The sequence below is a fragment of the Thamnophis elegans genome, chromosome 10, assembly GCF_009769535.1.
Source record: "Thamnophis elegans isolate rThaEle1 chromosome 10, rThaEle1.pri, whole genome shotgun sequence".
NCBI classification, from domain to species: Eukaryota; Metazoa; Chordata; class Lepidosauria; order Squamata; family Colubridae; genus Thamnophis; species Thamnophis elegans.
In genome coordinates, this window is record NC_045550.1 from 54,613,592 (window position 1) to 54,627,173 (window position 13,582).

At 42.5% G+C, this 13,582-nt stretch overlaps 1 protein-coding gene across 1 annotated transcript in view; it reads right to left on the minus strand.

Moving 5' to 3' along the window:
* The window catches only part of TNIK (TRAF2 and NCK interacting kinase), a 350,683-nt gene that overhangs the window by 18,273 nt on the left and 318,828 nt on the right, over positions 1-13,582 (minus strand). Inside the window, exon 22 of the mRNA XM_032225673.1 lies at positions 5,597-5,761. Within this exon, the coding sequence (XP_032081564.1) occupies positions 5,597-5,761 (165 nt within the window). The remainder of the gene's footprint in view (positions 1-5,596; positions 5,762-13,582) is intronic.

Here is a 13,582-nt window from a genome sequence, read left to right on the forward strand (position 1 = left end):
TTGCCTCCTTGCACCAAACAGCCTGTTTTAGTTTCAGCTCAGCCTGATTAGCATAAACAACTGATTGCTAGGCCTCCCAAAGATCAGCTGTTTCAGGCTGCAGGGATTGCCATAGCCTATTGCTGCCTTCACGTGCCCCATTTTTGGCCTCTGCACCCCATTTTCCGCCTCTGTGCAACCCGTTTTTGGCCTCTGTGCGCCCCATTTTCCACCTATTCCAAGCAGTGGGGATCGGAATAGGCGGAAAATGAGTCCTGCAGAGGCCAAAAATGAAGCGTGCAGAGGCAGCAATAGGCAATGGCAATCGCTGCAACCTGAAACAGCTGATGGTCAGAAGGCCAATCCAATGACAAACAGATGTTTGCGCTAATCAGGCTGTGCTGAAGCTGAAATAGGCTGTTCGCTATAAGAAGGCAAATTGCTGGGAAGCAGAGGTCAAAGGGTGGGAGATGGCGGGTGGGTGGGGCTACATTCAGAGTATAAGACGTACCCAAATTTTCACCCTTTTTAAAGGGGGGGGGAGTGCCTCTTATACTCCAAAAAAGACAGTATGCAGATCAGCAGCTATAAATTTTCTCAAAAACGAATGGCACAGTAATCTGCCTTCTTTATCAGTGCCCATAATAACTTTTTAACTTTTTCCTAATTAGTACATCACCTAATTCTCTTCCTTCCCCAAGTCCCAGAAAACAAGTGCACCGTCCTAAGTGACTCCCACAAGGATAGGAATTGTGCCGTGTTTAATTTCTTTGTTTTCCAATGTTCAGTGGCCTAAAACCATTGTATGAATCGGAGACTACTTAAGAAGAAGGGGGATAGAGGTTGTCCTTGAATTACAACCATTCGTTTAATGAAGGCTTGAAGCTATGATGACACTGAAAAAAATGACTTACGATCAAGCCACATCAATAGGGAAGCCAGCAAAGAAGGTCGCAATGTAATGTCTCATTTAACAACTGTGGCGAAAAAGGAAATAAAATTGAGTGCGGTCTTATGATCAGAGGTATTATTCTACCGGTTCGGACTGGTTCGCCCGAACTGGTAGTGGAAAATCGAAGGTGGCTCTGCCCATCCATCCTGGCTCTAGAGCATCCCATTTAAGCCCCTTTTTCACCATAAGTGATGCATGCATAGAAGGCTGGGCGCATGCATGGAGGTGGCACACTCGTGTTCACATTTGCAAACTGATAGGGAATACCATTCCCACTTATAATACAATAATAATACAATAATAATACAATAATAATGCAACAATAATACAATAATAATACAATAGCAGAGTTGGAAGGGACCTTGGAGGTCGTTTAGTCCAACCCCCTGCCTAGGCAGGAAACCCTATACCGTTTCAGACAAATGACTATCTAACATTTTCTAAAAGACTTCCAATGTTGAGGCACTCACAACTTCTGGAGGTTAGTTATTCCACTGATTAATTGTTCTAACTGTCAGGAAATTTCTACTTAGTTCTAAGTTGCTTCTCTCCTTGATTAGTTTCCACCCATTGCTTCTTGTCCTACCCTCAGGTGCCTTGGAGAATAGTTTGACTCCCTCTTCTTTGTGGCACCCCTGAGATATTGGAACACTGCTATCATGTCTCCCCTAGTCCTTCATTCCTTAAACTAGACATACTCAGTTCCTGCAACCGTTCTTCATATGTTTTAGCCTCCAGTCCCCTAATCATCTTTGTTGCTCTTCTCTGCACTCTTTCTAGAGTCTCCACATCTTTTCTACATCGTGATGACCAAAACTGAATGCAGTATTCCAAGTGTGGCCTTACCAAGGCCTTATAAAGTGGCATTAACACTTCATGTGATCTTGATTCTATCCCTCTGTTTATGCAGCCTAGAACTGTGTTGGCTTTTTTTTGGCAGCTGCTGCACACTGCTGGCTCATATTTAAATGGTTGTCCACTAGGACTCCAAGATCCCTTTCACAGTTACTACTATTGAGGAAGGTACCACCTATACTGTACCTGTGCATTTCGTTTTTCTTGCCTAAATGTAGAACCTTACTCTTTTCACCATTGAATTTCATTTTATTAGATAGTGCCCAATGTTCAGTTTGTCAAGATCCTTCTGTATCTTAAGCCTATCTTCTGGGGTATTGGCTATTCCTGCCAGCTTGGTGTCATCTGCAAATTTGATGAGCTCTCCATTTAGCTCCTCATCCAAATCATTGATGAAGATGTTGAAGAGTACTGGGCCTAAAACAGAGCCTTGGGGTACTCCACTGCATACTTCCCTCCATGTAGATGCAGTTCCATTGAGGACTACACGTTGAGTGCGGATGGTCAGCCAGTTACGAATCCATTATGATGCCTCACTTAATAACCATGCCACTTAATGATAAATTTTCCAGTCCCAATTACAGTGGTAATTTGAGGAATAAATGTATTTGTTTTTTGGGAGGGGGCATTTGTGTGTGCGTGTTCATAAACAGGAAATCAAGGTAAAAAAAATTCATAGTGTTTGGAAACACTATGAAACAGCCCTGCTTGCCTCCAAAATCAAAGATAAAAGATTTCCTTGTGAAGGAAACGATCGAGACATGGATCTTAGACAAGCAAGAACTGCACAGAATACGGTAAAGTATCTTTAATGATAGTCTTGGGGAAACTGCCAAAGGAATTTCCAACCCACATCGACATAAGGGAAGGCACTAAGGCGGAGCCTCTTTGAAAGATCCGAAATCCCTTCTTCCCAAGATTGATTTTTTTTTTTGCATCTGAGCTAAACTGCCATTTATGAGATTAGCTCTAAATGGACTCCCTGGCTGTCTCTTGGCTGTTTGCTTATCCTTCTTTCTATTCCTTTTGCAGCAATCCCTACAATCTCACTGCTACATTCCTTTTGATAGCTGCAAAGCTTATGCAGGGTCTAAGCTCTTGAGGGTTTTTTCCCCCTCCTGTGAGTTGTTTATCCAGGGCCTGCTATATTTATGACCTCTATTAGGAGTCATAATAATAGGAAGCATAATAATAGGTGGCAGGGAGGGGAATACTTTTCACTGGGGCTATTAGATTCCTTTTCCTAGAATATATTTCAAAAACCACTGCCATCCAGCATCCTGCCTGCAATCCAGAATAAAAGCCGTACAGGTAGTCCTTAGCAATAGCAATAGCACTTAAGACTTATATAACACTCCACCAGAGGTGGGTTCCTACCAGTTCGCACCTATTCGGTAGAACCGGTTCGTCAAATCTACTGAACTGGTTAGAAGAGGTTCCACTAGTGGACCCGGAAAGCAGGCCACACCTACAGAAGAGGTTCCAAGAATTTTTGAAACCCACCACTGGTCCTTGGATATGATTATTCTACACTATCATGCTCATATTTATAAAACTCAGTGCCTCTGTGAAAGGTAAGGATGGCTACTGCGTTTGTGGTGCAATCAGAACATTGCGTGTGTTGAAGTTGTTTTAATGCAAACCAAAGATGCCTTTTAAAAAACAAGTTTACATCATATTCCTATGCAAGCCAGTGCTGTGTGTGAGGTAATTTAAGGTGATTCTGACAAGTGTCATCGGCATCTTCATATCCGGTCACATGGGTGGCAAGCCACTCCCATCCGGTCACATGGGCAGCAAGCCACTCCCACAAAGGAGGCCACACCCACAGAGTAGGTTCGAACAATTTTTGAAACCCACCACTGCACTCCACAGTGCTTTACAATCCTCTCTAAGCATAGAGTCAGTTATATTGCCCCCAAATGGGTCCTCATTTTACCCACCTCTGAAGGATGGAAGGCTGAGTCAACCTTGAGCTGGTGAGATTTGAACTGCTGAACTGCAGCTAGCAGTCAGCTGATGTACCCTGCAGTACTGGACTCCACCTCGGCCTTGACTTACAACTGTTAATTTAGCAACAGTTTTAAGTTACAACGGCACTGAAAATAGTTACTTATGATTGTCACAGCAAACTGAGGGGTTGTGTGATCAAAATTTAGGTTGCTGTGTTCCGGAGTCACGTGGTTTGTGGCTTCTGACCAGCAGTCAATGGGAAGAACCACAATTTGCTTAATGAGCACACGATTCGCTTAACCACCGTGGCAAAAAAAAAAAAAAAAGTTAATAAAATTGGGTGCAATTTACATCACAACTAAGTTGTTTAGCAAGGGAAACTCTATTCCAAATGGGTCGAAGGCTGAGGTTTATCTGTAGTAAGAGAGACATTACATTGAATAACTAACTACCTAGCCTAACAGTTATAACCCAAATCATGGCAGAGTCTGTTAAAATACATGAAGGGTGAATTTGGAGGCTAAATTTCCAGAAAAAAAGCAGAGTAAGAAATGGATTTTGGGAGGCTGCGATGTTCTCCCACAACCCTCTGCCAGCAAAAACAGAGCTTGGGAGGCTGTGATGTTCTCCCGCAACCCTCTGCCAGTGAAAACGGAGTTCGAGAGGGCCACATGCGGAGGGTTGCAGGAGGTCTTCGCAGCCTCCCAAGCTCCATTTTCGCTGACAGAGGCACCATGGACCCATCCTTCGCTGTTTCCAGGGTGGCCCTGGGGGCCAGATCTAATCACCCCATGGGCGGATGCAGCCCACGGGCCTTGAGTTTGACACCCCTGCTCTAGTCCTTTTTTCTGAAAACTCTGCTTCACAATGGCAATGGCTGTAAATATTGCAAGAACTGCAGTTCTTTCTTGTGTAACTTATATGGCACTGCACATCAGTATTTCTAACATACAGTGATGATTGTTGAAGATTTTGAAAGGTTTGGAATGTCTCCCAAATGCTGCATAGTGTCACAACAGCATGATCAGTGGTAAGAAGGGTTGAGCAGAAGTAGCAATGATTGCCTTTTCTATAATATACCATATTTTTTGGAGTATAAGACGCACCAAGATTTTGAAGAGGTAATTCTTTTTTAAAAAAGTTTTTGCACTCTGCAGACCTCCCAAACCCTCTGCACACCTCATTTTTTTCGTGAAAAACAGAGCATGTAGAGAGTTTGAGAGGCCTGCAAAGTGCTCCTGGGGCTGGGTGTGTGCGCACAAAAATAGGCTTGTTTTTTGCCAAAAACAGGGCATGCATAGGCTTTGGGGGGCTTGTAAAGTGTTCCTGGAGGCTGGGGGGGGGGGGGAGCAAAAACAAGCAAAACATGGCCCATTTTTCGCTCCTTTTTGCCCTCCCCAGCCCCCAAGAGCATTTTGCAGGCCTCCCAAACCCTCTGCACATGCATTTTTGCAAAGCGGGTGGGGTTTCGGGAGGCCAAAAGTGCTGCATTCAGTGTATAAGACGCATCCAGATTTTCACCCTATTTTTTGGCTGTGTGTGTGTGGAAAGGTGTGTCTTATACTCCGAAAAATATGGTACATCCTGTTTCATGGGGGGGTGTTATAGCTACCAACATGTGGAATGTTTGTATCTTGGAGCATTCTGGCTTCTTTCTCATCCCTTTGTAACAAGAGAGGAAGTACTGTCAAGTTTCTGCTTATCATCTTAATACAGAATGCAATTAAGGAAAAAATCTGGAATGCTCCCCCCCTCCCCTCACCCTCCTCAAGAGTGCCTCTATAAAACAGAATGCTACAAAGCGAAACAAAGGGAAACAGACAAGTGTCTAAAACCCAAAGGGCCTCTGCTACCTACTTCAGCCACTGGCTCCATCTCTTGCCCATGGGTGGAGACTCTCCCCAAGCCCTCAGTCGGCGTGCCCGCAGGTGAGTGGCTTTGTTGCACTAGATCGGGAAGGTTGACATGGCCAGCAAAACCATTGCTGGCTGGGTGGACTGAGCGCTTGTGGTCACCAGAAGTCTGCAGAGACACAAGTCATATGGAAAAGAAGAGGAGGAGGAATTGCAGTAACACATAAAAAAACCCCACAACCCAAGGTTGCCATATCAACCCACACTCTTAAGGCAAGCACGGAAACACGACCCCAGCTTTTTGACGTACAACATGCAGCAAGAGGCAACTGTCGACAGAGGTGACATCAGGAGGGCATGCAACACGAAATGAATTCACAGCCCAGAGAGTTGTAGCAGCATGCTTCTACACCAGAAGAAAGGTGATTAGGATCTTCTTTTTTAAAGACAGTGAATCTAGAAATGCTGGGAATTTATACCAATGGGAAAGGCTATTGGGTAGGTGACAGGATGCAGAAGAGATAATTATAAGGACAGTGGAGTCAACATAGTTTTCATGTTTAAAGCAGTGTTTGGAAGCTGTCAATCTGGAAATGCCTACAGGTTGCATGGCAGCTGACAACCAGAGTAGAGTGCTGACTGTGGGATATAGAGCTTTCAAAGAAATGCTTGGCACAAACACAACAGCTTGATTAAGTGTCCTATCAGGATCTCGGGATTCTCGCACCACGAGAGCTGTGTCCCGACAGCGCGGTTATTGCAAGTGCAGCCTAGTGTGATACTTGCCCTCACTGCAAATTCACTGGGCTTCTTTATTGGGCCAGAGATAATTTTAGAAATAAACTGGTGGGAAAAATGGGGAAAAAAATGTGGAACTGAATGTAGTTTCATCGCAATCTGCTTGCCAACTTCTATACGGTATCTTACATTAACAGAATCCTGCAATAGAATGTGTTGACTTTGTAAGAAGGCATATTAAAAGGTGCTTGACATAATTATTTGGTCTCATTCTTTACCTTTGGGTGGCGATGTTAAATTTTGACAATGCTGAACAGCCTAGATTGACTCTCCCATGGGAAATATACTAATGTCCAATACCTGCTGCATTTTCAGACTGGTAATATTAAAATTTCCTTTACAGAAGCTTTCTCCAACTACCACATTTTTCGGAGTATAAAACGCACCAAGATTTTGAAGAGGTAAATTTAAAAAAAAGTTTTTGCACTTTGCAAACCCTCCAAATCCTCTGCACGCTTCATTTTTTTTGAAAAGCGGGGCATGCAGAGAGTTTGAGAGGGCTCTAAAGTGCTCCTGGGGGCTGGGCTGGGGGAGGGGAGGGAAATGATCAAAAATCACGAAAACGGGCCCATTTTTTGCCAAAACAAGGGCATGCATAGTCTTTAGAAGGCTTGTAGAGTGTTCCTGGGGGCTGGGGGGGGGGCAAAAACGAGCAAAAATCAGCCCGTTTTTCACTCATTTTTGCCCTCCCCAGCCCCCAGGGGCATTTTGCAGGCCTTCCAAACCCTCTGCACGTCCATTTTTGTGAAGCAGGTGGGTTTTGAAAGGCCAAAAATGCTGTATTCAATCTATAAGACACACCCAGATTTTCACCTCCCTTTGTGGGGGGGGGAAAGGTGCATCTTATACTCTGAAAAATACGGTAGTTATCATTCAGAGGAATTAGTGTTCAACTCCATGATACTTCAGCCTACCTGGTCTATGATGACCAGATTAGGACAGGTAATCCTCGACTTACAACAGTGCATTTAGTGACTGTTCAAAGTTACAACAGGACTGAAAGAAGTGACTTATGACCATTTTTCACACTGACGATCATTGCAGCAGCCCCATGGTCACGTGATCAAAATTGAGACACCTGCCAATTGATTCATATTTATGATGGTCACAGTGTCCTGGGATCATGTGATCATCTTTTGCGACTTCTGACAAGCAAAATCAATGGAAAAGCCACATTTGCTTAACAACTGTGTGTTGTGGCCCAATAGTGGCCGGCTGAGCTGTTGGTGGAATCTGACAGCGATGACCACTATGGGACTGCCCTGGACGCTGAGGAAGACTCTTGGGGGGGGGGTGTTTGGAGTCAGAGCAGGGACTAGAGAGGCCTGTTGGCCACCAGGTTGCATCTGAGTCAGGGAGCAGTGAGGAAGAACAGAGGGAGGCTGTCCCTGACATACGTAGGGCTGCAAAGAGGAGGGAGCAGCTTTGGAAAAAGGGTCACAGAAGGAACTAGGAACAGGTGGCTACTGATTGGTCCCTCCCGGAGAGGTTATAGGTGGGGCGACAGGAGAGGAATTTTGCAGGAAACAACAATTTACTGACCCAGCCGCAGAGAAAGATTGGGAGTATTTCATGAGTTCAAGCCTTGTTTCATAGAGATAGCTTTCTGGGCTCCCAGCCAAAGGGTTGCTTATCTCCCTCCTTAGTTGTGGCAGACAGCAAAGTCTGCGTCCGTACATATTGTAGAGGCTTGGGACAGAACACCGTGTTACTAACTTAAGGAATGCAGTGATTCACAACTGAGGCAAGAAAGGTTGTAAAATGGGGCAAAACTCACTTAACAAATGTCTCACTTGACAACAGAAATTTGGGGCTCAATTGTGGTCGTACGTCGAGGATTACCTGTATGAGAATTTAAGGCAATCTCAGAAGGGGATCTAACTGGAAAAGCTACTTTAATTGATCTTTAGAAGTAAACAAATCTCTCTTTTCTCACTAAATAACTACATTTCCCCCCTTCTGCATGTCAACATGGGGATCATCTATCAATGATTCAATCTCCTCCAGGGACATAAGGGGGTTGGTCACAACCACATTTCCTCCCTAAAAATGGGCCAAAATGTTTTCCTTGTAGAGTCTAGTGATGATACGAATCCAGTCCTTGGAGCCCCCAAAAATAGTGCAACACATGACCCCGCACAGATGTTACCACTCCTGGCTTTGTGTGTGGCATAAATCCAATATCAAAAAAATATTAAGTCAAAAAAAGGGCAAAGCTAACACCTGCCATCTGATAACTTTTCTCTGGTTCCTTCTAGTTGTTCAGAAGCAGGTGGGGAGCTCTAAGTTACCGTGTTTTCCCGAAAATAAGACCTGGTCTTATATTATTTTTTGCTCTAAAACAGGGGTGAAATGCTACCGGTTCGGGCCGGTTCGCCTGTACTGATAGTAAAAGTTCCAACGGTCGTGCGGCACAGCTAATTGTCCCACAGCTGATCATCGGAACTTTTAAAAAACCTTTTTAAAGCATTATTTTACTACTAGTTCTCCTGAACTGGTAGTTAAAAATGCTTTAAGAAGTAAAAAAAAAAGTTCCGACAATTGCGTGGCACAGCTGATTGTCACACAGCTGATCGTCACTACTTTTTTTTTTTAAGCAATTTTTAACTACCAGTTTGGCAGAACGGGTAGTAAAAACATTGCTAAAAAAGTTTTAAAAACGTTTGGTGCACATGCGTGTGCAAGCGAACCAGTAGCAGACTTCAGAACATTTCACCCCTGCTCCAAAATATGCGTTAGAGCTTATTTTATGGTTAGGTCTTATTTTCAGGGAAATACAGTATTATATGCACCCATCTGGCTGACAATCTTAACTGGGGCTTATTTCTGTGATAGGGCTTATATTACTAGCACCCTGAAAAAAAATCATGCTAGGGTTTATTTTCCGGTTGGGTCTTATTTTGGGGGAAACAGGGTAGTACCATACTCATTCAGATCTGAGCTGGAAAGTTGCCTGGAATTTTATGTCCCTTTTGCTGTACAGTTTGAACCATGCCAGGATCCTTTGAGTAAATGAGAGCGATAATATCCTTTCTTACATGTTCTCAGTAAATTGGTTTGGAGATAAATATTACAGCTTAACACATTTCAGAAGCAGAGTTTGCATGAATTCTACTCACTGCCTATTGAATGAGCTGTATAGAACTGGCCTTGTATCTCCTCTCCTGACATCCAGGGATCTGTGCTTATACCTAAAACCGGTCAGACTATGTCTTAACAGAGAAACTAGGGATCAGCCTTGGGTTTCCGATGCACTATATGAAACCAGGCTTTAAAGTACATTGACAAAACCATTGTTTGCTGTCTGGGTGTAACAGAGAAATGGTACGAATTAATTTTGATGCAGTTACCAAGATTGGCATGCAAAGAGAACGAAACTTGTGTGGGATAAGGGTAGCTGATAGGTTGTTTGAGAAAATATGCTCTATTCTGTCAGGATCACTGCATCCAAACCAGAAATCTGGATTTAGATCCTGGCATAGGATAGTTATCTGGTATAGTAATTACAAAATTAAGAAAAAAAAATGCAAAATGGTATTTTATTTGAACCCCATGGTTTTGGCTTGTAATAGTCTTGGCTTTCTTTTATCCAGTCAGTCAGGGCCATGTTAAAAAAAAGAAGGTGGGTCTGGACACACACAAACAAACGGATATTTATTTTCACTGCATTTCAACCTCATCAAATCAGTTCCTAAATAAAAGCACACATGACCTACATTAGTTGTGATTGCTTCCCATTGAGTTAATAACATCTCCTTTCAGTGTCTTTATTCCAGATGGCAACACTTTTGGAAAGCCTTGCATTTGTGTGTAACCTGGCAGTTCAGAAGTTGTATCCAGCTATTCAGAAGTTGTGTCCAGCTCTGGAGCATCACAATGTGTATCTCTGCACTAATACTTACTTGAAAATCAAACAAAAACAGTTACCAGTTTTTCGCATGGCCACCAACAACAGAAAGTGTTGGTAACTCCAGCCCTCTGGGCTATGTAATCTGGAATTCACCAAAACCCCTGGACATTTTTCCAAGCTATTTCTTTTTCACAGTGGCTAGAATAGAATAGAATATCAGAGATGGAAGGGACCTTGGAAGTCTTCTAGTCAACCTGCCCTGCTTAGGCAGGAAACCCTACACCAGTGGTTCCCAAACTTGGCAACTTTAAGACTTGTGGACTTCAACTCCCAGAATTCTGGCTGGGAGAATTCTGGGAGTTGGAGTCCACAAGTCTTAAAGTTGCCAAGTTTGGGAACCACTGCCCTACACCATATCAGACAAACTATTATCCAATTTCTTCTTTAAAAAACTTCCAGTGTTGAGGCATTCACAACTTCTGGAGGCAAATTGTTCCACTGATTAATTGTTCTAACTGTCAGGAAATTTCTCCTCAGTTCTAAGTTGCTTCTCTCCTTGATTAGTATCCACCCATTGCTTCTTGTCTTACACTCAGGTGCTTTGGGGAATAGCTTGACTCTCTCTTCTTTGTGCAGCCCCTGAATAGGTAGGCTACTCTAAGTCGAGGTGCACAAGTAGTTTCCCCTGCACAGATTAGTAAATTTCTATTGGTCCCATAGAACAGGGGTCTCCAACCTTGGCAACTTTTAAGACTGAGGAACTCTGGGAGTTGAAGTCCACACAAGTCTTAAAGTTACCAAGGTTGGAGACCCCCTGCCATTGAGCACACAAGCTTCCTTGAGTATTAGATTCAATGAAGCTTAAGTGCTTCCATTTCAGCATCTCTTCCCTTCCCCCATCTTCCATCTGCGGCTGGAGAAATGCAATCTAATCTAGCAAAAGAAAAAAAACACTGTTCTTCCTTCTAGTCTCTGCTGGCAATGAAAAAAAAGGGGGGGGGGTGAAAAAGAGAAAGAAAGCCAGTTGATGCTATTTTAGCTGAATTACAAGTCTGGCAGAAATTGTCAGCCGTGTGTTACAGCTGCAGCAACCTGCTGTTTGTGCCTAATGTGTCACTTATTAAGGAAAGACTCTGGAGCAGGGTAATGTACCTGAAAGAGATTACCCCAGGCTGCATAAACGGCATCTGCCACAATTCTTAAAACTCTCAATTTAATCAGAGGGCAAAGATTTATTTAGGGGAGGACAGAAAGAGAGAGAAATAGAAATCTGAGGCACTCATCACAGCATGGTCCTCAAATCCCATCAAGTTTAAGGTCACTTTCATACACTTTTGCAAAAAAAAAAGGGGGGGGGGACTACACAGAGAAAACACAAATGCAATTTCGCACATGATTTTTTTGCCAAAGGCAAAGAAAGAAAAAGAAAGAAAGAAAATGAAGAAAAGAAAACCAAGGAAGAAAGAAAATGAAGGAAATAATGAAAGAAAACAACGGAAGATAGGAAGGAAGGAAAGAAAGAGAATGAAGGGAACAAAAGAAAGAAAGAAAATGAAGAAAAGAAAATCAATAAAGAGAATGAAGGAAGGAAAGGATGAAAGAAAATGAAGGAAGATAGGAAGGAAGGAAAAAAAGGATGAAGGAAAGAAAAGGAAAGAAAGAAGGAAGAAAGAAAACAAAGAAAAGAAAATCAATAAAGAAAGAAAATAAAGGAAAGAATGAAAGAAAATGAAGGAAGATAGAAAGGAACGAAAAAGGGATGAAGGAAAGAAAAGGAAAGAAAGAAGGAAGGAAAGAGGGAAGAAAGAAAGAAAACAAAGAAAAGAAAATCAATAAAGAAAGAAAATGAAGGAAAGAATGAAAGAAAATGAGGGAGGGAATGGAGGAAAGAAAGAGAAAGACAGAATAAAGGAAAGAAAAATGAAAGAAAGAAGGAAAGGCAGAAAGAAAGAAAGAAAGAAAGAAAGAAAGAAAGAAGAAAAGAAAGAAAAGAAGCCAGCTCACTACATTGCCCTTCCTACTGTACTATTTTGGTACAGCTCACATTTATGTCAAAAGGTTGGGAGACTTTCTCCACTATCAGCTGGATTATGTCAGTATCTTATGTCTAGTTTGCACAAGAATCATACTTTAAAGAGGAAAAAGGATTTGTAAAGTAGAAGACTTTCATAGAGAGTGTTTAATAGCAGGTCTTTATCAGACCTTAAAACCTGAGGTGCTGCCAATGAGATCCAGAGGAGGAAAATACTAGAACTTACATTTTCTAGGACAGGGGTCTCCAACCTTGGTAACTTTAAGACTTGTGGACTTCAATTCCCAGCATTCCTCAGCTAGCAAAGCTAGTTCTAGTTCTATTACTAAACTGCATCTGGGAATGACCATTTAAGGCTTGGAATATGATTATATTGACACAATCAGAGAATCTAGACTGAAAATCTATCTAAGATGTCTAAAACTACTATTTAGGTGACAATTTTGCACTTATATTTTCTCCTTCCCATTATAGATGCTCTATTCCATGTCTACCTGTGCATTTCCAGGTCACAAGGTGAAAATAGATGTTTAAACATAATGTGTGAGCCCTGGAAGATGTGCCTGTTATAACCACTTTGAGGGATTTCCGAAGAAGAGAAAGTGCCAGTGAGTAGCTTGACAATTGCATGGACATATACTCTGTACAGAGAAATACCCTGTGATCATTCTAGCTCCTGCCCCCGCAATGAAAAGACAGATATAACAGATTAATAGAACTGGAAGGGACCTTGTAGGTCATCTAGTCCAACCCACTGCCCAAGCAGAAGACCCTACATCATTTCTGACAAATAGCAGTCCAATCTCTTCTTGAAAACCTCCAGTGATGAAGCTCCCACAACTTGAGAAGGCAAGCTGTTCCACTGGTTGATTGTCAGAAAATTTCTCCTTTATTTCTAGGTTGAATCTCTCCTTGGTCAGTTTCTATCCATTATTCCTTGTCTGGCCTTTGGGTGCCTTGGAAAATAGCTTGACTCCTATTTCTAGGTTGAATCTCTCCTTGGTCAGTTTCCATCTATTATTCCTTGTCTGGCCTTTGTGTGCCTTGGAAAATAGCTTGACCCCTTCCTCTTTATGGCAGCCCCTCAAATACTGGAACACTGCTATCATGTCTCTCCTGGTCCTTCTCTTCACTAGACTTTCCCTACCCAGTTGCTGTAACCGCTCTTCATGTGTTTTTGTCTCTAAGACAATAGAATATGACAAGAACTGACAATGCTGTCACTGTACCAGAAATAAAATTAGCTGTGAACACCCCATACTTGCTTCTAAAAAGAAACTATAGCTGGCTTCAACAATAAGCAACATTAC